At 38.6% G+C, this 26098-nt stretch overlaps 1 protein-coding gene across 4 annotated transcripts in view; it reads left to right on the top strand.

The window, feature by feature from the left end:
- AKAP6 (A-kinase anchoring protein 6) overlaps positions 1–26098 on the top strand; it is a 271026-nt gene that overhangs the window by 103045 nt on the left and 141883 nt on the right. For all 4 annotated transcript variants that reach the window (XM_035552112.2, XM_050710844.1, XM_035552114.2 and 1 more), the window contains 2 exons: positions 11687–11809; positions 25485–25581. In XM_035552112.2, the coding sequence (XP_035408005.1) occupies positions 11687–11809; positions 25485–25581 (220 nt within the window). The remainder of the gene's footprint in view (positions 1–11686; positions 11810–25484; positions 25582–26098) is intronic.

The following is a 26098-nucleotide window of genomic DNA, read 5'->3' as shown; positions in this document are numbered from 1 at the left end:
CTCGGGGCATGCAAACCAAGGAATGATGCTTGTCCATAACTGCCTATTTTTCCGAGCAGAATAAAGCTGGAGTCTAATATACTACAGAGGCCATTATATGGAAAAATTGCAAATGAATATTAGTTCATCTTTTGGATGCAATTCAGCGCATAATCAATACATACGGTAGCTGTAAAACAATCTGAAAATAAGGTATGTTGCCAACACAACAGTTAAAATAATTATATGAAGAGGCAATGCAGTACTTCCAAGTACCCTTACATCACCATAAGTTGCTTCAACATCAATGGTTATATTGGCAGCATTTTTAGAAAAAGCGAGTCAGATGACTAGCTTCACTGAAAATGAAGATGCTGATTATAGACTCACACTAACCACAGAGTTTGAATCAAGGTTGCTACACAACAGATATTTCATACTGAAAGAATAGGGACAGTTGTGATCAGGAAATTTGGTTATAGGTTCATCTATTGAATAAATACATTTGTACTTAGGAATAACAGATCCTGAACCAACTTCTGAATTTTCTATTATAGTTTAGAGTTGCTCACAGTAGACAGAAAAAAGAAATTGGGACCATGTGAATATATCACAGCAATGTGCCCCTATCCTATACACAGGACATAGCAACTCATTTTGGTGCCTGGTATTTTTACCAGTTCTCCTCTAGCCAAGCTGCTCTCCCCTCTCCTGTACTGTGCCCAGGGTCCTTCCAGAATCTAGACCCTCCTTCCAGCCACTGCTGCAGGTCTGACCTCCTCCTTTTGGGAGTAGCTTGCACTATCCTTCTTGTCTCAGGCATATTTGCTGCTTCTGTCCTTCCCTTGGGATGTCTTTGGCTACAAATGTGTGGAGACTCTGTGGTCATAACTTGTCCCCGGATTTACCAGCTTAGAGAGACAACAGTTGATGACCTAAAAATGTTCACTTCTCTTGGATGATCTCTAGATATGGCAAGTCTTTGACTTAGGGTCGCATAAGGGTATAATCTAAAAATGCCTTAGTTTAAGATATTTGATGCTGTGACATGTAAGAGAAACTTAAACTTACCCTGTACTGGAACATGTTTGGGGCACCTATCTTTATTCCCTAGCTGGCCTCTTGGAATTTATGTAAAGAAGAAATGACTCAGAAAAAGTTATTTTAAGAGTAGTGAGAGCTACTGGGAGATGTGACCAATATCAGGCATTGCTATTTGTGAATGAACATATTTTCAGAAGCAATGTTCTATGCTGCTAGCACTGACCAGACCATTTGGATGGTCATTCAGAAGTTTGTATGTTGCTCAGGGCTCACTCACAGTATCACATTTGCTGACTGTTCTGCCTTTAAGAGCTTTTGCGTGCCAGTTTTATTCCCAATAGTCCCCAAAAAATCACTTTTTTTTTTTTTTTTTTAATGGTAATGAAATTAAAGGAACTACTTTGCCCTTTGCCTGTATTTCTTACTCCTTTATTTTTTTCTCTGTTCATGCCCCATTTCCTTACTGCCTGTTCTTCTTTCCTGGTCCTGTCTCATTCTCAGGGTATCCTGGTACCCTTTTATCCTGGTATCCTCTAACTTTCATATCAGGGTATCAGGTATCCTTTAACTCTGCTGCTTATATTGTTCACTCCATTGTTTCAGATTGTTTCCTTGGGAACCTTTTCCCACTCTGCCTCAGAATTTCAGTGGAGCACAGACCAGGGATGCTGAATGAGATGAGTGGTAGAAACTTGCAGGTACAGATTTACACTGAGGAGGTTTTCTGACAGGGCAGTACTGATTGGAACAGTGGAGGAGTATTTACCTCTTTAACTACTATATCTGTGTCTGCGAAATCCAGCAGTGCTAAAACTTATGTGAATAAAAGTGTTTTTTTAATTATTTTTTATTATTATTTTTATTTATATTTTTTCCCATATTATTTTCATCATTTTGAGATGGTGATTTAGGTAGCTGGCAAAATGAAGTTCTTCAGGCGTTCCACACTGCCTCCAGCAGGGGGCTGGCTCAGGCTGCCTTGCAGCTGTGCTCCGGCCTGGGCCTCTCATGGAGTTCGAAAGGTTTGCGGTTTATTGCCCTGCAAAGAACCCAGTTCTGAGTTGTTCTGCATGATAACTTAGGAGGCAGATAAGCAAAAGAATTTTTCTGTCATCTAAAATGTGTAGACATATGTAAAAATTTTCTACACAAAGAAAGATATGCTAATGTACTTATTTGCTTGATTCCCAGGATTGCTTTGAATCTCATACCACTTTGGAGATGTAGCACTGGCCTCCCCTATTTTTGCAGCATGAACTCTCTCCTCACCTGAATGAACGCACGAAGCCTAAAACCTTATCTGGCTTTGTGGCTGTTAACATGATGTCTCGGTTACAAAGCACGGTCACATGAGTGTGAGAAAGGATCAGCAGCCATTTTGTATGCCTGGCGTTATTGCTTTCAGAGCAGATGGCATCTCTGGAGGTTTACAACCAATCCATATTGCTGTTAAGTTCATACCAGATGATTCTTTAAATGATGGATGAATCGGAGAGTTTTCCCATTCCCCTCCCTTCCCTTCACTACTCCTCTCTACTCTCAAGCACTTGCAAAGTCACAAGGATGTTGGCCTTTTCTATGCTGCGACGTGGCATTCGTCTGCATAGTTGACTTGGCCTCAAGGCTGCATGGAGCTCTGCTGCCCAGCAGTGTCCTTCCAGCCCCCAGATTTTGCTTCTATGGTTGTAGGTGTTCACTGATCCTTCAAAAGGCTGGGGGAAGTGTTATCAGTGGTGCTGGAAGCTTGTCTGCTGTCTAAGAATATACCTCTCAGGAACAGGGCTTGGGAAGAGTTTGGCTTGCTCTTCCTGTGTCTATCTTTAGCTCTGCCCCAGAGTCGATCTGTCGATAGTCTAAATGTCCATTTTTAGATCTTATTTCAAAAGTTTGAAATAGCATTGGAGACCTTGTGGTGGTTCTTTTAAAATTAAAGTAGATCTTCACCTTGAGCAAAGGTAAGACAAGGCATAGGGTGAGGAAAGAAAAACATTTTGTGGTACCATGGAAAGGTTTAAGTAATCTACAGAGATATGTTTAGGAACAGTTCTTAATATTCAGATTAGCATAACCTGCCATTCGACTTCATTTCTGCTACCACACAACAATCCCGTGGGGGCAGTGACATTTTTAGTGCAGAATCAGGTTCCCTGTCTTCAAATGCAGTTATTTTAAATGGACTGAAAAGTAACATTTTGCATGTCCGTCTGTATCCTGCTTTTTAAACCCTTTTTGGTTGTGACTCTCTCACCTTAGAAAGTTTTAGGGAACTGAGAACTTCTTAAAAATCTTTTCTGCCATTCCTGCTCTAGTCAGACTGCAGTATGGAAAAATAACTCAGGATTGCTAGTAAAATCTGCAGATTTAGTAGTAGACCGTAAGGTCTGCAAAAATTAGGGTCAAGAGTATTCTACCAGTGACTTTTAGGGACCAAGCTAGAACTGAGTTAATTTCCAGTGTTTTCCTAGGCTTGTAAGAACTGTGCTTTTTCACTCTTACTCAAGTCTAGAAGGACTCTCAACTCTCTGGTGACATCTCCCTGAAAAGTTGAGCTATGTCTGACTGGCCGTGCTTGATATAACTCCTGTATTTTTACATATTAATCCTTATTGTTTTCCAGCATCAGGATGCATAATGGAAACTCTAAAATGAGGAAAAGTCATGAGGCAGTGAACATCCTGTGCGACGGTTTTTCATTCTGTAACTGCATAAATCATAGCCAATAAGACAGTTGTCCATTAGAGAAAATACATTCAATACTCATTTCTAATTCTGTATGTGGTAGTTGGGCACAAAACCTAAAGGTGGCACTTGTGAAAGATTTTTATAGTGTAATAGTTGGTCTTTAAAAATTCTTAACTAAACAGTATCTAGTAGAAGACTATGATATGTCTTTACATGAATATCTGCTCTGAAAAGTCTTTAATATTTATCTTTCCCTGTTTAGAGTGACATATTCTCATAGTCTGGGGTTATTGAGTAAGTGTGGAACTTCTTAGTCAAAAGCTGCTAAGTTCTATTTCTAAGCTGTTTGTGAATGAACGTATCCTGAAATGCATATTAAGTATTACCATCCCCCTGATGAATTTGGTCAGTTCTGTATTTTGCAAGGTCTTTGTCTGCCACAGAATCCTGACAATATCACACAATATTTTCCACTGTGGCATCTTAGTTCCTTGGAGATCCCTAACATCTGTACTGCTAATGGTTTTATTGTTGCCTCTGGGTCTAACTCCAATTAAATTGACCGTAGCAGTTTGTTGCAGCCTCATCCTCTTGAGTACCTGGATTTATTTGACTTACCTTTGCCTATGAAGAAAGTGCACTTTTATCCTTTTGAAAATAAAGTCCATGGGCAGGAATGAGTTCCTCCTGAGACTAATATGCAAGTCCTTTTGTGGTCAGACAAAGGGTTTTCTTAATGCATTCTGTGATAGAAGAACCCTTAGAGCCAGCCCACCCTTGTACACAGACCCCTCTGTGAGCTCAGTCTTTTTGTAAATTGGGAACAAACTTTACAACGCTGTCTGCTTGCAACAAAATTGGACATTCATTTTTAAGCGCACAGCCTCATAACCAATTCTTTTAAGAAGAGAACTCCCTTTGTGTAATAAAAGGGAAGGTGGAGAGAAAAAAAGATCTGGGGTAGTGATTTAACAAGCACTGTTGCCTGGCGCTTCCATACTGAGGTTTGTGGAACACAGTAGACATTCCACAGTCACTCTTAACTACCATAACAGATGAGTTTAGTATGTTTGTGTTTAATGGTTTGACGCTTGTATTTTATTCCATTTTTAATCTTAGTTCAACTCATTAGAAGGGTTTTCTACTTTCAAAAATGCAATGACCAAAAGTGCCTTAAGTATGCCTTAGTACAATAAGCCAGCATGCGTGTTAAATAAAAATGTTAGCCTAATAAACTGAACACTGTTAGCACTCCACAGCTTAAAATTACAAGCCAAAAAGTGTTGAATTAATGTTCCTACCTGTGCCACACAGAGGCACTATACATCTGGGGAATTTTATCTATAAAAAGCAAAAGCAAAATTTGGCATAGGAAGAGGGTATACATACAGCTTTTCATAATGGTGTTAAGAGTTGCATTCTCCAAATTTTATATCATAGTTTAGACAGTGCTAATGCTAGCTTCCTTTAGTGCATATACCCATGCATATTACATGCATGTAAAGAAATCTTGTATCAAAATGTACAGAAAGCATCTAAGATACTGCTGGTTTTAGCGCAAAAAAAAAAAAGGTTGCATTTCTCAGTAGTGTAAAAATTCCATGTTTTCACATTCTCTCTCTTTTTTTTTGTAATCATAAATGTATTGTCTCTTAGACTAGAGCTCAAAATTACAGAACTGGGCATTAGTTTGTTTCCATTCTAAATGTGGTCTAATAAAAGGCTGGATTTGTAAAGTGATAGCTGCAGCTAAGATGGAAACTTCCTCCTTTCCCACTCCATTCAATTAATGAAAGCTGAACTTCAAAGTCTAAATGAGATCATTTGAAGTGCTAAAATTATTGAACACCAGAACTGTTTACTTTCCTATCTGACAAAAAAAAAAGAGAAAGATTGTAATGTAAAAGTAAAATTTGTCCACTGAAATGAAGCTAGGAAACTTTAAAGTTCTAGTGCAAGAAGCAATGTTCTCTGAGTTGAGAGGCATTTTGTGCATAATTTTAAGTGACTCACTTGATAGTCATGCCTTTTTTTTTTTTTTTTTCCATGACTGTGACAGTAAAAGCTTTCCTGGGAGGTCTTAGTTGTGTTCTGGTCAGAAAAATGCAATCCAAGGAGAATATGTCTGAGTAACACCCCTGACAAGCTAAGAAAATAAGCAGGGATGTCATCAGGGACTGGAGACTTTCTACAGTTTCATAAGCACTCATGTTAGCACTAGTTCTACAGTTGTTCTCAAAAGTTTTGAAGTTGATCAACTGCTTGTTATTTTGCTGACAGCCGGTAACATTTCTCCTGGGCTTTATTTAGTCTTTTTTCCAATACGGGCATCAGCTGTGCCAACAACTCCAGGGAAACTGTGGCTAGGCCCGGTGGTACCAACACTCCTTTGACTGACTCATGCGATGGTGATGAGCGTCAACCTCAGCTCTGCTTCCACAAGCTACGAAGTGGAAAGTCTGTTGCCAGTTTGTTTCTGGTCTTTGGCCAGAGGTGGGGTGAGCATCTGAAGCTCAGTGGGAAAGTGGAGCAGGGGACTGTGGAAGCTGGAGACGCAGGCGCGAGGAACTCCTGGGCTGTGCCCAGAGAGTCAGCAGCAGGGTGCGGGTAGTGAGCAGGGAGGTGTGCTGAACAGTTGTGAGCAAGGAGGAATGTGCAGACAGGGTCTGGTAAAACAGGCAAATGAAATGGAGTCAGGCACAAACACTTGCAATGCCAAAGATGATCAATTTCTGTGATCATTTGAAGTATTTAATTTTTCTGACACACATTTGGGATAGATAGACTGCACAGTCCTGGTAAGTGTAATGAGTTGCCTGTGAGACTTGTTCATCTGATCACCTCTGGAGGCCTCGCTGCCCTGCTCCAGGGTTTCTTGTGCTGGCAGCAGACCACCACAGCTGCTCTCCCACATGCCCAACACAACCACTCAGCCTAACCCAAGATCCTCTGACCAACTATACAGGCTGTAGGGAGCCCCGTGTAGCACCTGGGGGATGTCTGTCTTTGGTAGGCCCTTACATCTAACAGAACCAGGGTGGAAGGCACCATTCCAGGTGCCCCACTCCTTGGCCTGACATACATGCATGCCTTTGGCCTCTGTCCTGATCCATCCCTACCATTTTGTGTGACTCAACAAGCAAATTCTCATGTCTTACAGCTCAAAAAATGTGAGAGTTTTGGTCATTAATGAGGAAGTCTCAGGATCTCTAGTTAAATCCCACCATTAAAAAAAATAAAAATCTTTGGTTAATTAATCCTTTAATTTTATAGAACAAATGAATTAAGTATATTTTCATTTTATAAGACTGCCAGAACCAAAGCAGAGACACTGAGTTATAGCTGTTTTTCTCTCAGTTCTTACAATTGTCTTTCTTTTTCATTCTTATCCATCCAGAGCAAATAGAATTAGACCACAAAAAATAACTTCGTACATGCCAAATTTCAAATTAAGCCATTTTTGCTCTAGCTTTGTTCAGGGATGTGTGATTAGAACTTTTTCCTCTCCCTAGGAAAATCTGTAAAATTGTCATAAAACAAAATGAAAAGCTGAATGATTTAATGGTGGATGTTTTAAAATTTTCTGCATGGGGAATAGGAAAAGCTTTATCGTTATTTGCAAACTTTACTACAGAAGTTGCTACAAATCATCCAGTGCGCAACATTTTTTTTTCTGTACTAAACAGCACAGAATAAGAATAGCATTATGCTGTGTCATGTAGGGGCTTGAGTTTTTTTAATAACATCTAGCTTGCTAGCACAGTACAAAACTATTACTTTTGCAAAACTGAACCAGCTGGTCAAGAGGCAAAGACTGGATTATACTGGTGCTCCGTTTTTCTGTTCTGTTCCCCTTTTTTCTCCCTGAGGAATTCTTGTACACTAATTTCTAGCTTCAGTGTGGATGACTATGGGTTTTTGACTTCCAAGAAGTTGTGATGGAAAATACAAGTTTAATTTTCTTTTACCAAGGCATCAGTTGGGTAGATTTTACAGTATTTTCATTATAAGCATGACAGTGTCTAGATCAGACACTTAATTTGTATAAATCAGCAAAACTATACTGAAGTTTATACTGATTGAAACTCTTCCACACCTAAAGACTGTTGAAGGAAAATATGTATATATAAGCTCAAACAGAAAAAGCAGGAAGGTAAGAAGTGTCTAGGAAGGGATGTGAAGTGGTTTCTTGTGCATCTGTATAAAATGAAGGAAACTGAAAAATATTCTGTATTTGTTATAATTTGTCATCCTATAAGTTTCCTTCACTGAGTACTCGATTTGGATTCAGGATTAGCATATTAGGTCTTATCCTTTGTTCTGATAAAAGTAATGCTGTAGCCTATTTTTAAAGCATAGTTTTATGCTCTGTCAGAGTCTCACAGTAGATTCTCTCTATTGCAAGACTCTTTTCTCCCTATTACTTTTTAAGACTCATTTTATCTATATCTTTTGTTGAAAACATGTATATTCCAGGAAGTGTCCTAAATGATGAGAAAAGCAACTATGTCATGTAATTTGAGTCACTGTGTACATGGGCATTGTTGATTATTCTCCATTCCAACTAACCAGGCCATAAAGGACACCAGTTGTTCGATCTGTGGAGGGGCAGTGGCCCTTCTGTAGGGGTTAAGTTATGTTTTGGCCTCCCCTTTCTGTTCATGAGACTTGAGGAGAGCAGAGACATGGCTTTGTATATCTGACAGGGCTACTTGGCCCATCGGTACAGCAGGTGCTCCTTCTCTGGGTGCCAGGCAGCGCGTGGCCTCCTGCCTTTGGCTGGCTGAACTGACAGCTGAGTCGGGGGAGGCAGAATCGTTTGTGTCAGATACAGGCTGATGGTGAGGGCTGGGCTGGATCTCAGAGCCTGCAGATAGCCATCCCTGGACGACAGAAGTCAAAGGGGAGAAGGGAGAGTTCAGCAGAACGAGCAAACTGTAGGGTCGCGCATCTCTCCAAAGCTGCTGCAGTTGATTATATTCGCACAGGTTTTAATTTGTAGTCCTGAGCTGCCTTCCAGGCAGGGATGAGTCATGAGGCTGGTGGTCGGATGATAGAGGTGGCATCGGGCTATAAAAATAACCTGGAATCATAGGCACTGCTATGAAAAGAAAACCACCACCACCAAAAAGCAAGCAAACGAAAATAACCAAAACTAATCGGAGCATGGTTTGATCTGTCGGCATCCACTGGGCTTAAAGCACGCCGCCCGCAGTTCTGCCGCAAAGGGCTGCGCGGTCTCCCGGGAGGGCACTGCGGGGGCTGGGGCCACCCGCAGCCGGGTCGAGGCCGGGGCCGGGACGCCCCTCAGGGGCAGCAGCCGGTCCGTGCCGGTCCGTGCCGGCAGGTGGCGCTGCGGGGCCAGGCACGGCGGGCGGGCGGCGCTCCGTCAGCCGGCGGCCCCGCGCGGCCCGGCCTTCTCCTCCTTCCCCTCCAATATTTTCAGTCTCTGCAGATGTGTTCTTCCGAACGTTTTCAATAAAATGTTATATCCGTGATAAAGAAAATACTATAAAAATAGCAGGAGTGTTGCGAGCGGCGCTGCCGGGCAGGAGAAAATTCCCCGCGGCAGAGGGGGAGCGGGGCTGCCCTCTCGTCTCCCCGGCCGGCGGGAGGCTTGTGCCCGGCCGCCATGGCGGACCGGAGGGCTCCCCTCACCGTGGTTCCCTGTGGGTTCCCTGTGAGGCCGTGCCTGCATTTCTTACAGTGCCCTGTGGGCCTTCCCTGCACGGCACCGCGGCCTGCTGGGGGCCCTGGCCTGTCCCGGGCCCTGTGGCTCGGTGGCGGCCAGAGGCCTGCCCAGCGCGTGCAAAAGGGCCCAGGTTGCTGGTGCTCGAGTGTTTCCAAACATGGGTGTAAAATATGCTCTGAAACACGACTGGTTTTGTGAGAAGGCAGAAGTAACCCCATTGCCGATAGCTGCATTTAGTACTTGTGCAAACCTGCAATGTTTCTGAGCCCCCTTTTGAAGGCATACAGACATCATGTACTGCGGGCAGATGTTATACGTGTCTGTCTTTGTAAAATACAAGATGCGTGTACAAGAGAGCCTTTCTTCATTTTTTTCATGTGCTTACCATATCACCTTGTCTCTCAAGGACAGCACATTGCTAAAATGCAGGCAGAGATTTATTGGAGGGACTAGAAGGACTTTACTCCTCCTGCTCCTCTCCCTGTCAGCTCACTTCTCCCACTCCTCTGCCAGTTTGGCATCTCTTAACGCTCTGCTACAAGCTAGAAAAAAGCAAGCAATGCTGTGTAAGGAGTCGACGGAACATGTCCCTTACCCATTCCCCACTCTGTCACACAGCCTGACATGGGGAATGTGGTTCTTGTGCCATGACCTGTAGTGGGAGAGGAGATGCAGCCACCTTCATTGCTTGCCCCAGAGTAGACACCCATGATCTCAGTCACCACGTCTGCAGGGTTGTGTCCCCTGTCTTCCTTCCCCCATTGTAGAACATCTTGATAAACAGCCTACAGTTAAAACTGTTGAACAAGTTGTTTTCCTTATAGTGCTTTGGGATATGGTGGGTTCCATGGACAGAAGTGGCAATAGACTCATTCTCATTCTGGCTGCTCACAGTGACTATCAAAGATATAATAATAATTAAAACAAGGCCTTCAGAGTGCCCGGTGAGTGCTGACATCTCTACAGTATGCACTGGAGCATCCTGCCAGAGGACTGCCACTTGATCCTTAAGACAGGAGTTGACTAGCAGACACTGCTTCTTGGCACAGTGTTGGGCCAATATGACTATACTACTGTGAGTTTTAAAGGGTGTTTGGCTCTGTTTGACCTGTTTTATTACCAGTGCACTTCTTTATGTAGCACAGCTGCGCCCCCAAAGCCCAAACTCCTGTTTCTATCTCAGTTTGAATTCCATGTGCCACTTTGGAGAAGGGGATTTGGGGTCCGGAGTGACTCAGGATCTTTTAAAGTTTTATTCTTAGCTTCATTTTAGCTATCTGAATGGACTAATAATTACCAGAAATCATTCCATTAATAAAGTGTTAACAGTGAGATACTGTGTATACTGAGTTGTTGACCAACTGGAAATTAAAATTCACACCAGACTCTAGAACTGAGTCAATAGCCAATAATATAACCAGCATTACACCTAACTTAATCCAGTCTTAGGATGCTTGTAATAGATGGACATTCCTCTTCAGAGTTAATTTTTAGGCTGCCTATAAACATCACGGTCAGTTTATTCCATTTACTGTCTTGCTTTGCAGTGAATAAGACTTCAGTAAAATTATCTCTACTCAGTATGTGCCTATAGTATCATCCAATCATGTAAATTCAGGGGCACTATTTTTAATCAGACAATATAATTGGTACTAATCTTGCAATAAATGGTGCTCCTGAGAAGCAGGAGCTCCTGTCTTCTCAGGAGCACCATCTGTGTGGCTCATATGCAATCAGTGATATTTATATTAAATGCTATATATTCTGCCTCACCTACTGTTTGATTTCGTCTCTCAGAGTCTCAAAACAGGAATCACAAGACCCAAGTTCTGCCAAGTAGTTTCTTCCCTCAGTCTAACAATGTATATCTTCTTAATGCAGCTCTGTTTGGCGCTTTTTTCAAAGAAAAGTGCTCATGCTACACCCAGTCTCCCCAGTGCAAGGTCTTCAGCTCAATGGTCATTGTAATCTATATGCAGCTTTACATATACCCCCCTCATATATTCTAAAACCTTGCTGTTTTTTCCATTTCATCGCAGTCGTATGGATTTTACATTGTCCTGTCCCAAAATGTCACCTTAGATTATCCCCCCAAAACACTGTTCTGCTCCTCATTTATTAGAAGGCTACTTGCTAATAGTTTTTTTTTCCTTGTATGCTTGCAAAAGGCAAATGTTTACTGTACAATACTCTCTCAGCATAAAAAAGAAAATAGAGCATACATTTTCAGATTGCCATTTTACTAACGAATATGCTTCTCTTGTTCTTTCTTTTTTCTTATCTGGTAAGGGGTTTGTAAGCAAGCTGGATGAATTCATTCACTGGTTAAATGAAGCCATGGAAACAACAGAGAATTGGACTCCTCCTAAAGCAGAGACAGACAGCCTTAAACTGTACCTGGAGACACACTTGGTAGGACAAGATTATACTATGATTGCTATCAGTAATTGAAGTGTTCTGCTGTGCTTTTTATTTGATTATTATTTTTTAATTACTAGTGTGCATCTATATTTTAATGTAAGATTTGCAGCATTGCAGTTTATTTTAATGAAAACACCAACAAATTATTCCTTTATTTGAAATATGTACTGATTGCTTTTTAACAACGAAATTAAAAGCCAAATTTAAATTGCAATTCAGAAATTATCTCTGAAATTGAAAGAAAATTTTGATAGCAAAAGGAGAAAGAATTTTTTTTTTTTTTCTGAGTATAATTCTAGGTTTTTACAATGTTATAACATTAAGAAAGCTTCCATACTAGAAAGGAACTCTTATTCTCTCCCCCATAGTTTTAATATAGCACAGAGTCATGTAAATAAAATATTTGAAATAATGATTTCAATCATTTTACTTGATATGCTTTTCTGTCATGTAATTAATATAACTGTCGCTAACCTTGTTCTTGTGCAAAAAGCTAAAACATTGGGTGGAAGTAGAAAACACTTGGATGAATAATCTTCAGAATATATTACAGGCTAGAGTTATAGATTGAGAAATATTTGATAAACATCATGAAGCTTACACTGAGTTCTTCCAAGAATTGCTTCTGGTTATGAGGAGGTAAAACAAAGACCTGAATTAAACCAAATATTAAGTCCTCAAAACCAACATTTTATGTTGTAGGTAGAGAACAGAGATCAATGTATGCTGTTCAATGGATAGGTAATCTCAATAAGTAAATGAGTATATCTGGCAAAAAGGGAAAAAGAAAAAAAAGAATGGAAAATTAAGAATTTCCCTCTCCCTCTGCCCAAATCTTAGGCTCTTGCCAAAGTAAGTTGGAAGAAGTGATGAGTACTATTTGTAGCCAATGAGCTAGAAACTGTAGCTGGATAAAACAGTGCATTAGGTGAACCTGCATCAGAGAACCAAACATCCCAAGCTTGTTTTCATTGCCATTGTGTGATAATCTGATGGTGAGAAATTGCTTGACAGTCCCAGGAAGTCACATGATGCATTACAGGAAAAAATGTCATCCTACTCCCTACTGTAATACTGGAGTGACCATTATTAAATTAATCATTTAAACATAAGCTAACCACATATAACATTAGAACCTAACGGAAACGTGTTTTCAGAATTTCAGCTATATGGCAAACTCTTTTGTGTCTTTTCTTAAACATTTCTATCGTAGTAGTGCCTATGGGCAGCAACTAGATTAAATTCACATTGTGGTAGGCTGTAAGAATACAATATGAGGACTGTGCAGTCTTGCCTTACATTGCAGATTTTAGAATGTTTGGCAGAGAGTTTGGATTTTTGCCTTGTACTGCATGTATTTACTCACATGTGCTAATGTGGATTCCCATTATGTTTGCAGGTGCTCTGAAAATACAGAGTACATAGTGAGATCAGACCTCCAAAAAGGCAGTGATTTCAATTTGTTTTCCCCTTACAACATGAAACTTTTGGAAACATGAATTCTTATGAGTAGAATAGTAATTTTCAGTTCTGACTGGATAAAAAGAAACATATACCTGTGCTGTCCCAGGAACCTGACAAATCACTGGCACCAGTAATGCTCAGGTTCTTTTCCCCCTTCTTCCATGTGGAGGAGAGCAGTAGCTCTTTTGCTGCAAATTGCTTCCAGCTTTGCCTTGTGGTTCTTTGGGAGGTGAGGCCAAAACCATCTAATGTGTTGACTGGAATGTGGACTGGTGGCCATCAGCCTGGCTCTGGTTCATTGCTAAGGGTAGTCAGAATAAATGAGTATGTGGATACTTGCACAACTCCAATTTCCCCTGTAGGTACTTAGTTTCCCAGCTGTACTCTGTATTGTATCTGCTGATAATTATTTTAATTTGGGATAAGAAGATCTTTTTTTCTAATTGTGGGAGTGTACCTGAGATGTTGTGTGTTTTGGGGTGACCATTTTATGAAACAAGGTGGATATTTGGGGTGTTGTTTTTTTTCTTTATTTCTGTGAAGAACTAAAATGTCTTAAGAACAGCCAATTTCAGTTTGATGATATAATTATTTTTATGGCATATACAGTCAGTGAAAAATCATTGCAGAGCCTGAAAAACAGTAACTGACTTTTCCTTTTGGATTTCAGGAAACATATGCTACCATTCGTTTCTACACAGCAGAATTATTAAAATAGAGCATTTTTATAGTGGGAAGATAGAGTTATTTGTATTAATTAGATTGTCAGCTTTTCAGTGGCATTTGTCTGACAGAAATCCTAATCTGTGTTTAAACAGAAGTATGTGAACTTCAATTCACATTAAGCTCAATGTTAAAATTTCCCTAGACGGAGCATTGAAAGACAATGCTGATCAAGGTCTTTGGGAGGATACTTACACTAATTTTCTTCTTTTGCCAGTTATACAGGTAGTCACCTTAAACTGAGATTTGGTGAACTTAAAAGGAGCTTAATATTAAATTAATAAATATATAAATTTAGGTTTCAGACTCATGAGTTCATAGTACAGACACCTGAAGCAAACTAACCTGAAAAAGAAAGGAAGTATGTTGGTTCTTTTCTACAAATCGCATCTGCAGTAGTGAATCTCATAACTATTATTCGTCACTGATGCAGATTTTCTGGTCGTAGAAAGAGTGAAAACTCAGTGTAGATTAGTATTTTTATTAGTAGAGACAAGGCCTTAGCCCTTGGCAAAAATTATCAATTTCACCACCTGTGATATTTTGTTGGAAGTATGTTTGTTACAATAACAAAATTAGTGCCATAAAGAGAGAATATTTTGCATTCATGAATAAAATCTCTGCTGTCAAAATCTAAGAAAAGGAAATATGGGAACAAGAAAGCAGAAAAATGTACTTGTTCCTTTTCGTATTATTGGCTGGGAAAAGTTTGGCAGAGGAGACAAGGACAAAGCTGTGAATGTTCTACAGAATTTCTGGTGTGTAAAATTCTTGATTGTCATTTTAGAGTCCCAATGTAAATGATTGGTAAAAGATTAAATCTAAAATTTTCTCCTCTCTCAGCCTTGCTTTTCTATATCTTTGCCACTTTGAGAAATGGTGTGATGTAGACACTTCAAGATAGCATGTTTGTTGAAAACAAAAAAACCACACACCCCTACAACACTAATTTACTGGAATCTTTGCATAAGGTGATGCTCACATGAGGAGCCAAATCTCTTGAACAGGATGGCAATGCAAGTTTCTGTTACAAGTGTCCTTGTAATGACATCTTCAGCTTAAATTGCTAGGCCTCCCCAGACTCATGTTCTAGTTAATTCTTGTATATGGCCTGGCAAGATTGTCCATCCCGGATGTTAATCAGTGCTCCGAAGCATACGGGTAGTGATTATCTATTGGCCATGGCCCAGCAAGAGCTGCCTGCAGGATTCCTTGGGACTGTGTGAAGGTCCCACCCGGAGAGCTCCTGAAACAATTAGCGAAGCATTTTGTTGTGAAGGTGGCGAGGCACTCAGGCAGTTGCCGCTTCTCAAGGTGGGCAGTTGTCCCCAATCTGCCCGTTATCTCATCTGTGCAGACGCAAGTTGGGGAGTTCCTGGGCCACCCAGGGAATTAACAGCTAAGTGCACTGCGTGTGCACACAGGCACAGCCCTGATACCCAGATAAACCACAGTTTTAATTATTAACCATAGGACAAACTGGAATTTCATTCTTATTGCAGTTACAACTTAAAACTCCACAGAATTTCCCACGATGAGTAACCATAAAGTTTGATGAGCGTGAATTTTTCTACAAAATGAAGGGTAGGCTACATCTAGGATGAGATGTGCCAGAACAGATGATCTTCAACCTGGAGCATAGTTTTCATTTCAAAAGTTTAGATGGCATTGCTATTCTTTAAAAAAAAAAAAAAAAATTCTTCCTAAGATATGGGAGTTTTGAGAGTTGTATTATCTAAAGGAAAATGGAATAAAAATTTTCCTGTGTCCAATAGAAATGTTTCTGGCCACATCATGGCTCAGCACTTTCTTAGCTGTAAACAGCAAACATGTTCATACAGAAAATAGGTTGTATTTTCACCCTTAAGAAATTGTGTTGGTAATGTAATGATGCTTCTGTGATTCCTTATGATAACTGATCATCTGTTTGTAACAAGTCTGCTATGTCTGAAAAAAAATCATTGTTATCTCCCTGGAAAATAACATTTGCTGAAAAATGTCAGTTTATAGAAGTATTAAATACCTTTTCTCGTTGAAAGTAAGGTTAAATACACATGCCTTGGGATAATCTGCTGGCTGTCCTTGTGGTAGCGTGGTAACAGTGATTTTATTGAAGGCATTAAAGATTCTGAAATGACTGTGTTATGTACTATGCTTTTGCTGGATGGGCATTTCCAATGTCCATTGCAGCCAATTTAGATTTTTTCCTCAAAATATACAATGATATCTGCAGGATGGTCATGATAAAGACTCTGAGCACCATGACTGGACTAATCTCTTGCTTCCCTAAGGATTTTGCTTTAAATCAGTTTAGCCTATCGTTAGTTTCAGTTTCTGAATTTTATACTGTTGTAATGAAAGGTATTTTGCATGTGCATCAGTTCCTGAATGTTTGTCATTTTATATAGGAAGTAGTCTGCAGAATGTACTATTCAGAGGTGTAAACTAAAACCAGCAGTTTTCAAATAACACAACAATTAATAGGAAGTCAGAAATCAACCTTAAACAAAGGGAATACGTGTATATTTTCAGTTGTAGTATTCAGCTTACAAAATCTGGAAACCAAATAACATCTGTGTAAGTCTTTCTGGTTTTTGAGTTAAAGTGCCTGAGAACTTCAGAACAAAATGTTACTGTCATTTAATGCACTCCATTGTACCTGTGGTACAGTCTGGAGCCAGAGTGCATACAATTGCTGACAGTGGGAAAAATACAGGTTTCTAAAAACAATTTGGACTGTTCTTTTGAACTACTGTTTCCCATGACTTTTTTGGTGACTTACTAAGAGATAAAAAATACACTAAGAAAATCCAGGTATATGTTCTGCTACTCACGGTGCTGTTGTGCTGACCAATACAGAAATACTGCACTTGATCTAAAACTATTTCCTGTAAGGTAATGCAATGAAGAACTGACACATATCTTTTCTTTGTAATGAGAAGTGGGTGTTGTTTATCCTCCCAGCACCACAGAAATAGGAGGTCTAGTATGATGGAGTTCTATTATTACTATGTGTATTTCTCATGAAGGAAGGGACTGTCCATTTGTTTTTCTCCCATGCCATTGCTACCACCTCTTGCCGCACAGTCCCACTCAGGAGCAAACCAGTTTCATTTTTGCACTGCTTTGTGCAAACCAGTAGCATAAGCAAAAATTCCTCAATAATTTTCCCAGAGACTGAATGGCTTGAATACTGTTAAGAGTACCACTTTCCTAAACCTGTCATCCATATTCGTGGTTACCTAACCTTGTGTAGGTATCCTGTACAGCTGTGGATTAAAAAAAATAAAAAAAATGCATCTACTTGTTTTGTTGATTGGTTCAAACCTCCCCAGGACTCCTTTGCTTCTCTTTACTACCAACTGAAATTTACATAGTTGTGCATAGGAAGGGGATAGGATGCCGTAATAAAAGTCAACACTGTTGATTGGGCTTGTCTGTAGCACATTGGTTGTGTTATAAATTGCACGTACAGAGCACAAAAAGTGCTCTATTTAAGAGGAGTGGATTTTAAAATTAAAATATTGGTGTTCTTGTTTATGTATCTATCTGAATTACATATTTGTGGATTAGAGGATGTACTCCACAGGAGACCATCCCAGCTTTTCTAGTTCTGAGAGCTTGGACCATCTGAGTGAAGGATCCAAGAGCAAAACTTGTCAGGCTGCCTGACTCTGTCCACTTCTGCATGGTGGTTGAGAAAAATAACTGCTGAAGCTGACAACCTGGCCCAGATATGGATCTGCAACTGTTTCTGGACAGAAGAGGCATTAAACCAGGGACAAAGAAGCATATTAGGATGTCATCATAAAGTAAATTCTTCTACTGAAGGAGAAGGGAAAATTATAATGTCAAAAATCTAAACTCTGTCACTTGTGATGATTTTGAATTCTTTTGATCCGTATATAGAAATATATTGTATGAACAAGTTTAATCTATGTCTGGATTTTTTTTTTTCTTTTTAATTCTTGATGCTTGACGTTTTGAAAAACTTAGAATTTTATTTTCACCACTATCAAGGATGCTGTTAAGCTAAGAATGTTTGCTTTGGAAGAGGGAATGATGAGATCCTTGAAACTGTTCTTTTACATAGAAGAATGTAGAGGGTGTTTTGTTCCTCAGAGTGTGTATTAAATGCCTGATGTACCTTTGTTAGAAAACAAGTCCAAACACATTCATAGAGCACGTGAAAACCCAGCTTGTTCAGACTTAGGGAAATGATTACATTTACTTGAAATTGTAGGTGAAGCTGGCCCAGGCAGGGTGGCTTGATTTGCTAGTGTTACAAATATTCCCCCCATTGAGACTCACCACCTAAAATTGTGAAACTCTTGGTTACTAAGGTATCCTAAAACATAGGTTCTGAAAGCTTGAGCTATGAAAGTTAGATTCCAGAGGGTCCATTGTGTCCCTGGCCTGCAGAAGAAATTGCATTCAGGGGTTCAGAGCCTATAATAATATAATGAAATAAAACTACCCTTATACAGTGTTTTAAACTAACTTGATCAGTGAAGAAGTATTTCATCGAAGTTCTGACTTAAAAGCTTTATAGCAATTGTAGAATAATCAGTCTTGGAATGACAACTTGATAATGGTCTTTAAAATTAATTTATCAATGTAACAACTTTTGAAACACCTTTGGAAAAAAACCACTTTGATTTGAAAGTAATGTTTATTTTATTAATAAACTGCATAATGATTATGTAGGAACTCTGTTAGTTGTAATTTATGTCTATTAAAATGTGTGCTGTTACTTGTAATTTTAGTATGCTGATATCATCAGTGTAGATGTAGTCTGTAAATTGTTTTTGAAAATAGAATTCAATTTATTTTAAAAATTTTCTGAGATTGGAAATCATTAAAAGAATATAAGGCCAGGATCTCAAAGGACAAACAAGCACACTTGAAGCAACATTTAAAGTGTATTCGCTTTCACCTACCTGCCAAGAGCTATGGTCTGCTCCTGTGGGTTCTGTGCTGTGTTTCTCAAAGGCATAGTATCATTTATACTTTGAGTACTGGAAATAATGCAGTTGTTGTCTGTGTTTTGGTATTTGCCATGCCAAAGCTTTCAGTAGAAATACAGAAACTTCGGAGCATGAATGGAGGTTGTGATTGGCATTTTTTTCTCTTTGGTTCTCCTATGAATTTATTTTTCATTTCTTAATTCTACAGATGTTTTGGGTTAATAATTTGTGATGTCACATAGTTTATTAGATATATTTTACTCAGGAAGCATTTTAGGTCAATCTTTAAATTGTATAAAACCTTACATCTGCAGATATATAAAAAGGAAATTATATCTGTCTTATATTCCCCTGAAATTTTAATAGAACTAAAATCCTTCAAGGATTGTTCTAAAACTACATAGTGTTACTTAGTGCCAATGTGTGCTTTTCAGTCTGTAAGTTTAATTTTATTCTTAAATAATACACGGATATTTGTTTACTTAGTAACTTAGTAACTCCACATTTGCAAATATCCTTAGTAACTCCACATTTGCAAAGGCTGCTATGCCACATAAATTTATCTTTGGGTCAGAAAACTCTTCTCAGGTTTGGCTTTTTTTTCTGCGTGTGGTAGGACAACATAATATAGACATATTTTGGTCAGATAGTTTTCCAGGGGTGGTAGGTGTCCAGGTGGGAAAGGTGTGCTTAGAAACATGTAAGATCAGCAGCCACATGTCATCATGATGGAAAAGGGAGTCAGAAGACTGTGACTTTTGCAGGTTATTTCCTGAATATCTCTAGAAGACCAGAAATTATCAAGAACGGTTATCCATGGTGGACTGGATGTGCAGTTCACCATGCTTATGGTAATTTAGCAGTTGTTCTTTGCATAGTCCTTTTGTCCATGGGCTTCCCTGCCTGTGCTTCCATCCGTTGTTTGTTGATAATAAACAAACTATGACTTGATTTAGGGAGCCCCAAGTTAACATTTTTTTTAACAGTGTGTAATGTGTAAAGAGACAGTTTGAAAGAGAAATTTGTGTTGTGAAACTCACAAAGATTAGAGTTGGCAGCAGAAAAAATTGCATGAGCTTAAAATAGGGAATATCTGCAAAAATAGCTACTATGATTTCTAAACTAAATCTGCAAAATAGGTTTCTTGGAGAGTTGGGATAACTGTCCTTTTTCTCTGCATCTAAAACTATGCATTCAAACCTTGGCTAAGTTGCCTAAGAGGTGACAAATTCGAGGAGGAATGAAAAACACTATTTGGGGGTCTAATGTGAGGAAAACTGTTCTATTCATGTTTAAGAGGTAACCAAGGGGCAAAACATTGGCCACCTAATACTGGAATGGCAGAGGCTGTGACAAAGCGGAAAGGGGTGAGGTGGTTGCACAGAAGTGTAAGTTACTGCTGGACTACTGGGGGTAGAGCCTGTCCCTTTGTATTCAGTATCTGGCCAGTCACAAATGCTATGGAATGTGAAAGAGAGGCTGCTGTAATGTCAGCCTGCTACATTGCAGTCCTCACTCCTCCATTTCTATCCAGTCGAGATTTAAAGGTCTCCAGGGATCAGGGCTTTCACTGTTTCCCTTAGGAGATTATGACGCAATCTAATAGATCTAGCTTTCAAGGGAAAATTCCCTTGTATTTATCTTAAATTTTCTCTCTCTTACTTTAATTCCATTAGTCCCATCTACTATGTCCTCTTACACTGTACTATGCTAAAAAGTATTCTTTCTGCTTGCTGTTCAGAGTAGAATCAGAGAATCATAGAATATCCCGAGTTGGAAGGGAACCCCAAGGATCATCGAGTCCTGCTCCTGGCTCCACACAATTTATGTTCATGTAAATGGATAATAATTTCCCTTCCTCTTGATCTTCATTTAGTCAGTGTTATTTATTTCTCATGATCTTCTGCCATTTCCACCTTTAAAGACATTTTGCTTGCTTTCCACTGAAGTCCCAGTAGTTTCTCTCTGTAAATGTGCTTGGGCCTCCCAGGCAAAAAGTACGTTCTGAACAAGTGAAAGTTGGAGAACATGTATCAGTGAGTCAAAGGTAAAATCATTCCAGGGGATGCCATAATTATTCCATAATAAGTATTTTGACATGCTGGTAGTTAAATAGTTCTTCTGTTGCCCTGAAGTTATGTTGTATTTATATTGCTTCAAACTCTGTATGCATTGGACAGAACAGCTCAGGTTTACTTCACAGTTCACAGCTCGAATGTTATTAGAAGTCCTGTAATACTAATCAGATATCTCAGATGTCTGTAGAAAGGTATTGTGCCCGAACCATTTTTTCCAATAAGCAGTGACAAATACCTGTAAAAGTCAGTTACAGGGATTATGTATGTGGGTATGTTAGTTCATTCTCCAAAGGGAGTTTTAATATGTTGGTTTGCATTGTATAGCCATTGCCGCAAAGTCTTACTGTGTTAGAATTTTTATTTTTTAAATTAAAAAAATAGCTACATTCTTACCCAAAATATTTGTTAAACTGTACTTAAATATATAAATCCGTATCGTAGTACTATTGTGGTTTTCTCAAAAAATACAGATGACTGTTAGGAAATCCTAAATTAAGCTTCCTATTTCAAATTCTTGAAAATCAAGATCACTCTAATCGTCTGTATCATTGCTCTAAAAAAGACTGCCTTAGCGATGTTTTTCTCAAATGTATTTCAACATATAAAAATGAACCTCAAGAACCTCAGTGGTACCCCAGTAGACCACACATGTTAGTATTATGATTGACTTGGCAAATTGAAATATTTCACTTAGTACAGTGTCTTGATCTGGCAATAGGTGTAAACTGCTGTAACTAATACTATAATAATACTGTAACTAATACTAATACTGTAACTGCTTAAACTAATCTCTATGTCTATGTCGTAGCTTCACATGATACCTAGTTGCTTACGTGTCTTTCAGAGACACAAATTACACAAGAAATACTTAGTTGGACACATCATGAATGTTAAAAGCACATGCTTGTACAAAGTCTGTACACCTCTGGGAACAAGAATATTTAATGGTTGACTGTCCTTACTGAAGATACAAATAGGTCAAGACCCAGGCTGTGTTTTACCAAATTACAGGATTTGTTAAGAACAGAGGTTTGAGCAGAGAAAGATTGCATATCAGAGCCCAATATGTACATGTTATAGGAAAACTGTACAACAGAGGTTTTCCAATTTTAAGTATCTTCAGGCAGAAAAGAAATCCTGAGGGGAACTTGAATAAATATTTTTTCAAATATTTTTTTCTTGTCCACAGTTGTACAGACAAATAAACTGTTAGGGAGAGATGCGGATTTGTTGGAAAGGCATTCTTCTTGAGAACAGCTGCATTTCATATAGCATTGGAGGAACCAAATTAAAAAAAAGTCACAGTGTGTTCAGAGCCCAGTATAGATCAGATCTGCTTTTTTTTTTTTTTTTTTTTTTTTTTTTTTTTTTCCCCCTCTCCTATGTTGGTTCTGGGGTATTGTCATCCAATAGATAAATTAGTTTCCTAAAAATCAGGACACAATTACCTTCATTTTGTTAAGGGTGGGCTCCTGTGCCCCATGTTGTCAACTGGGGCTTAGTACTTTTCACTTTTGGAGTCTTTATTTACAGTTCTGTAGCTTCAATAAAATTGCATGATTCTTGCCTCCCTTTTCCTTTCTTGCTAAATAAGAAGAGTTGATATTTACGTGTAAGTGCATGGTGACTGTAAGAAGTAACCACAGAGACCTTCATAAGGAGATTTTGCTTGTTGCAGCTTGTAAACTGTGTTATATACACTGTACTGCTAGGGATGACATTAATGTGTTGTTTAAAAAGCTGCTGTCAGGCCAATGCCCGTGCATTTTCCATAATGTATACGTGCTCATGTGTGATATTTAAACTGCTCCATAGCTGCAAATGTGTCTGGAAAAATGGCTTTGATTAATTGACTTCCCTCTTCTCCTTTCCTCTCTTCAGATGCAAGGGCTCCGTTCATTATCAGGGAAGATCACAGGAGGGGAACAGAGTACCTGGGTCACACGCTGTTAGAGTTACAATTTTCCAAATACCCTAAGTAAACAGTAGGGAATGGGGAATACCCAGGACGGGAGAGGACCTCTTTGTTTCAATGGTCCTCCTCCATTTCAATAATTTGGTCTGATTTTGTCTTTAGCTGTGTGAATTTGCATCTCTCCATTGCATATACATGTAATGCTTGTTAAAGTCTGCATCTTTCGTGTGTCACATTTTCTGCCATGCAGGTATGAGGAACCATGAGCACTGATGCACTGATTGAAGGTTATTCTTTCTGGTGATCCTTGTCCATTTGTTCCTTTTTGTTAGGAAATTGTCACTCATAAGAAATTATATGTATGCATATAATTCTAACTCCAAAACTCACGCTTCACTACATCAACTGACACTTTTCTTTGCCTCTGTTTGTATTTATACTTAGGTGAATGGTTCCCTCCTTTCGATGTGTATGTGCTGATAAGAGTTTATTTCTGTTAAATTTCATGTATGTTCACAGTTTTTGTGCCATGCATAATTTATCTGTAAAATCAGAATTTTGCACAAGTAGAATATTGCTAGTCAAAACTCAAAAGTTTGGCCCCATCTTTATTCATCATATTTTACTTCTTCAGTTAACATTATTACTGGTTAATAGGTGCACCTGAAAATCAAGCTGTATTGTAGTATCTGGTGCGTTATGTTAAACGAATCTTTTCTAGGACAGCAAGTCTCTTTTTTTTTCCTAATGAAAAAGAATACCTCATCTTTTCCAATTTTCCTATCAAACACATCCACATCATCTTGAGACACTGCCACATCCAGCTGCATCTATACTCAACTTCAATTATATGAAATTACACAACCTACTCTCAGGTCCTTTAGGTTCTCTTTTGCTGTGTGAGGCACACGCATAGTGCATTTCCTGTGAAGTGCATGATTACAAACTATTCAGTACAAGCCTGTTTTAAGTAAACAGTAAATTAAATATTGTCAGTGCTCGTTCAGACGGGCTCTTACGAAGGAAAATGAACTTCTAGATTTGGGTTCACAAAACTCTAGATTTAAGAACAGGCCAGTCAAACTGAAGGGATCATTTTTCATTTTTAACTCACTGGCTGACCCAGTTGTTCAACACCTGGTACAGAATATTATTTTCAGGTGTCCATAAATGGAAAACTGAGCTAGACAAAATGCTGAAGGTAGCAAAATTCCTGTTTGCTACTCTGTTTGAAGGGAGAATTCTCAAAAACGTTGTTACTGTCAACTGGACTGCTGCCTGAAAGGCTGTTAACAGTTTGTCTGAGCAACATGCTTTTTTTTCAACCATAACACAGTAAAAGAACATCATTTTATTCCAGTTCTGGCAATATTATTTTCTCTTACGCCAATCAACATGATTACAGGAGCTAGAAAAGAAAGGAAATGGTCACTTCCCTAAGCTGGAGGACTTTTAGTATTTTGTGGTGTCTGCTACTTCAGTTCTAGAATGGTTGATAGCATTTGGAGAAGTATAAATAAGTTTTATAAAAACCAGAAGCTACAAATGTGCACTTGCAAAATCGCCTTTAATCTCTGCCAGTTAATTCATTCCCATGAGAGAGCAAAACTCTCTTCTTCCAAGGAGTCAAATATTGTTCTCATTCATTCTGTAGGCATTTCAAAGAGAACAAGGGTTCCGTGTGTGTGTGTTCAGGGTTGCACATGATTTACGGTTAAATACAGCAAGAACTCCTTTCTTTATTATATTTTGTTTCTATTTCTTACATGCAAATATGAGTGAGAAGCTCTGCCAAATAATTCACAATTTTCTCCAACTAAATTATCAGTAGTCTGCAAAATGGCATAACACAGAGTAGATCATGTTCGAGTTCCTCTATCTATTACCAGCTTTCAATGCAATTTGTCAAAAAAAAAAAAAGTACAAAATTCCACAACTAGTAAAACTGTTAGTGCAAAAAGGATGAAAAATACATGCTTTACGAATTAAGAATGCAGAGATCTAAAGCGGTCTGATTTGTTCTTTGAAAACGGATATGAGAGCTAACTCTGAAACAATATTAATAGATTTGTATGAGTGCACATAAGGCCAATATATTCAATGCTGTATTTTTTTTTTTTATGGTTTCATAAATAGTGCTATCACCAACATTTCAAAGAAATCGGAAAAAAACAGAGCTCATATGTGATGGCATAAATTTAGTGTATTTTATAGAACACTGTTACTCCAGATATAGCCTACGGGTTGTGACTTTTCATAAAACCTAATGAATTTGTAGATTTGTCAGCTGTTTCAACACAGATGCACTTTGCTGATCTAATGGAAACATTTTGAGCCCAGATCCAAAATATCAATAGTTTTTAGTATCGCAAATTAGTTTGGCTATTGGGTAAATGGGGATGTGGTTCTTGATAAAAAGCAGCAAGTAATTTTGTACGTGTGTTTTCTGATAACTGCCTCTCCAATGTCTGATGCTGAGTTGTTTTTTTCTTTTTTCCTTTTTTTTTTTTCTTTTGCAGAGTTTTAAGTTGAATGTAGATAGCCACTGTGCTTTAAAAGAAGCAGTGGTAGAAGAAGGACGTCAACTTCTTGAGCTTATTGTATCTCACAAATCAGGTAAATCCTTCTGAAATATTGCAAGTCTTTATGTCTCCAGACTATTAAAGAATGAAGAAGCATTGCTGTAAATTACTGCATATATTCACTTCCTTATGTATTATTAATATTTACATTATCAGATTGACCTTCAAGATTTATAAATGTTTCATATACTGCATACAATGCAGTGATACTTATAAAATGAAATACTGCCTGCAAATAGTCTGTTCATTTTATTTTGGTCTTGCTGCTCAGCTGAGTTTCAATTGAAATCACATCATTGAAAACTTCACACTGACACATTCTTTGATGTAGGTGCTATGGAAATAACATTAAGATAACGAATTAGGATTTCAAATACATACGTATATATTTTTACATACCCTGCATGGGTAATTGCATTGGTAAAGCTTTATTTTGCCACTTAAACTAATTCTTACTTGATTTTAATATATTTATGAGGAATAGATTAAAATTAAAAATGCCTTTTTCCTTTGGTTAGGCTTGTCTTTTTCTGCAGAGGCCTTAAATCGAG

The sequence above is a fragment of the Cygnus atratus genome, chromosome 5, assembly GCF_013377495.2.
Source record: "Cygnus atratus isolate AKBS03 ecotype Queensland, Australia chromosome 5, CAtr_DNAZoo_HiC_assembly, whole genome shotgun sequence".
Classification (NCBI taxonomy): domain Eukaryota; kingdom Metazoa; phylum Chordata; class Aves; order Anseriformes; family Anatidae; genus Cygnus; species Cygnus atratus.
The sequence above is the reverse complement of the archived record's forward strand: the minus strand, read 5'-3'. Positions and strand labels throughout refer to the sequence as shown.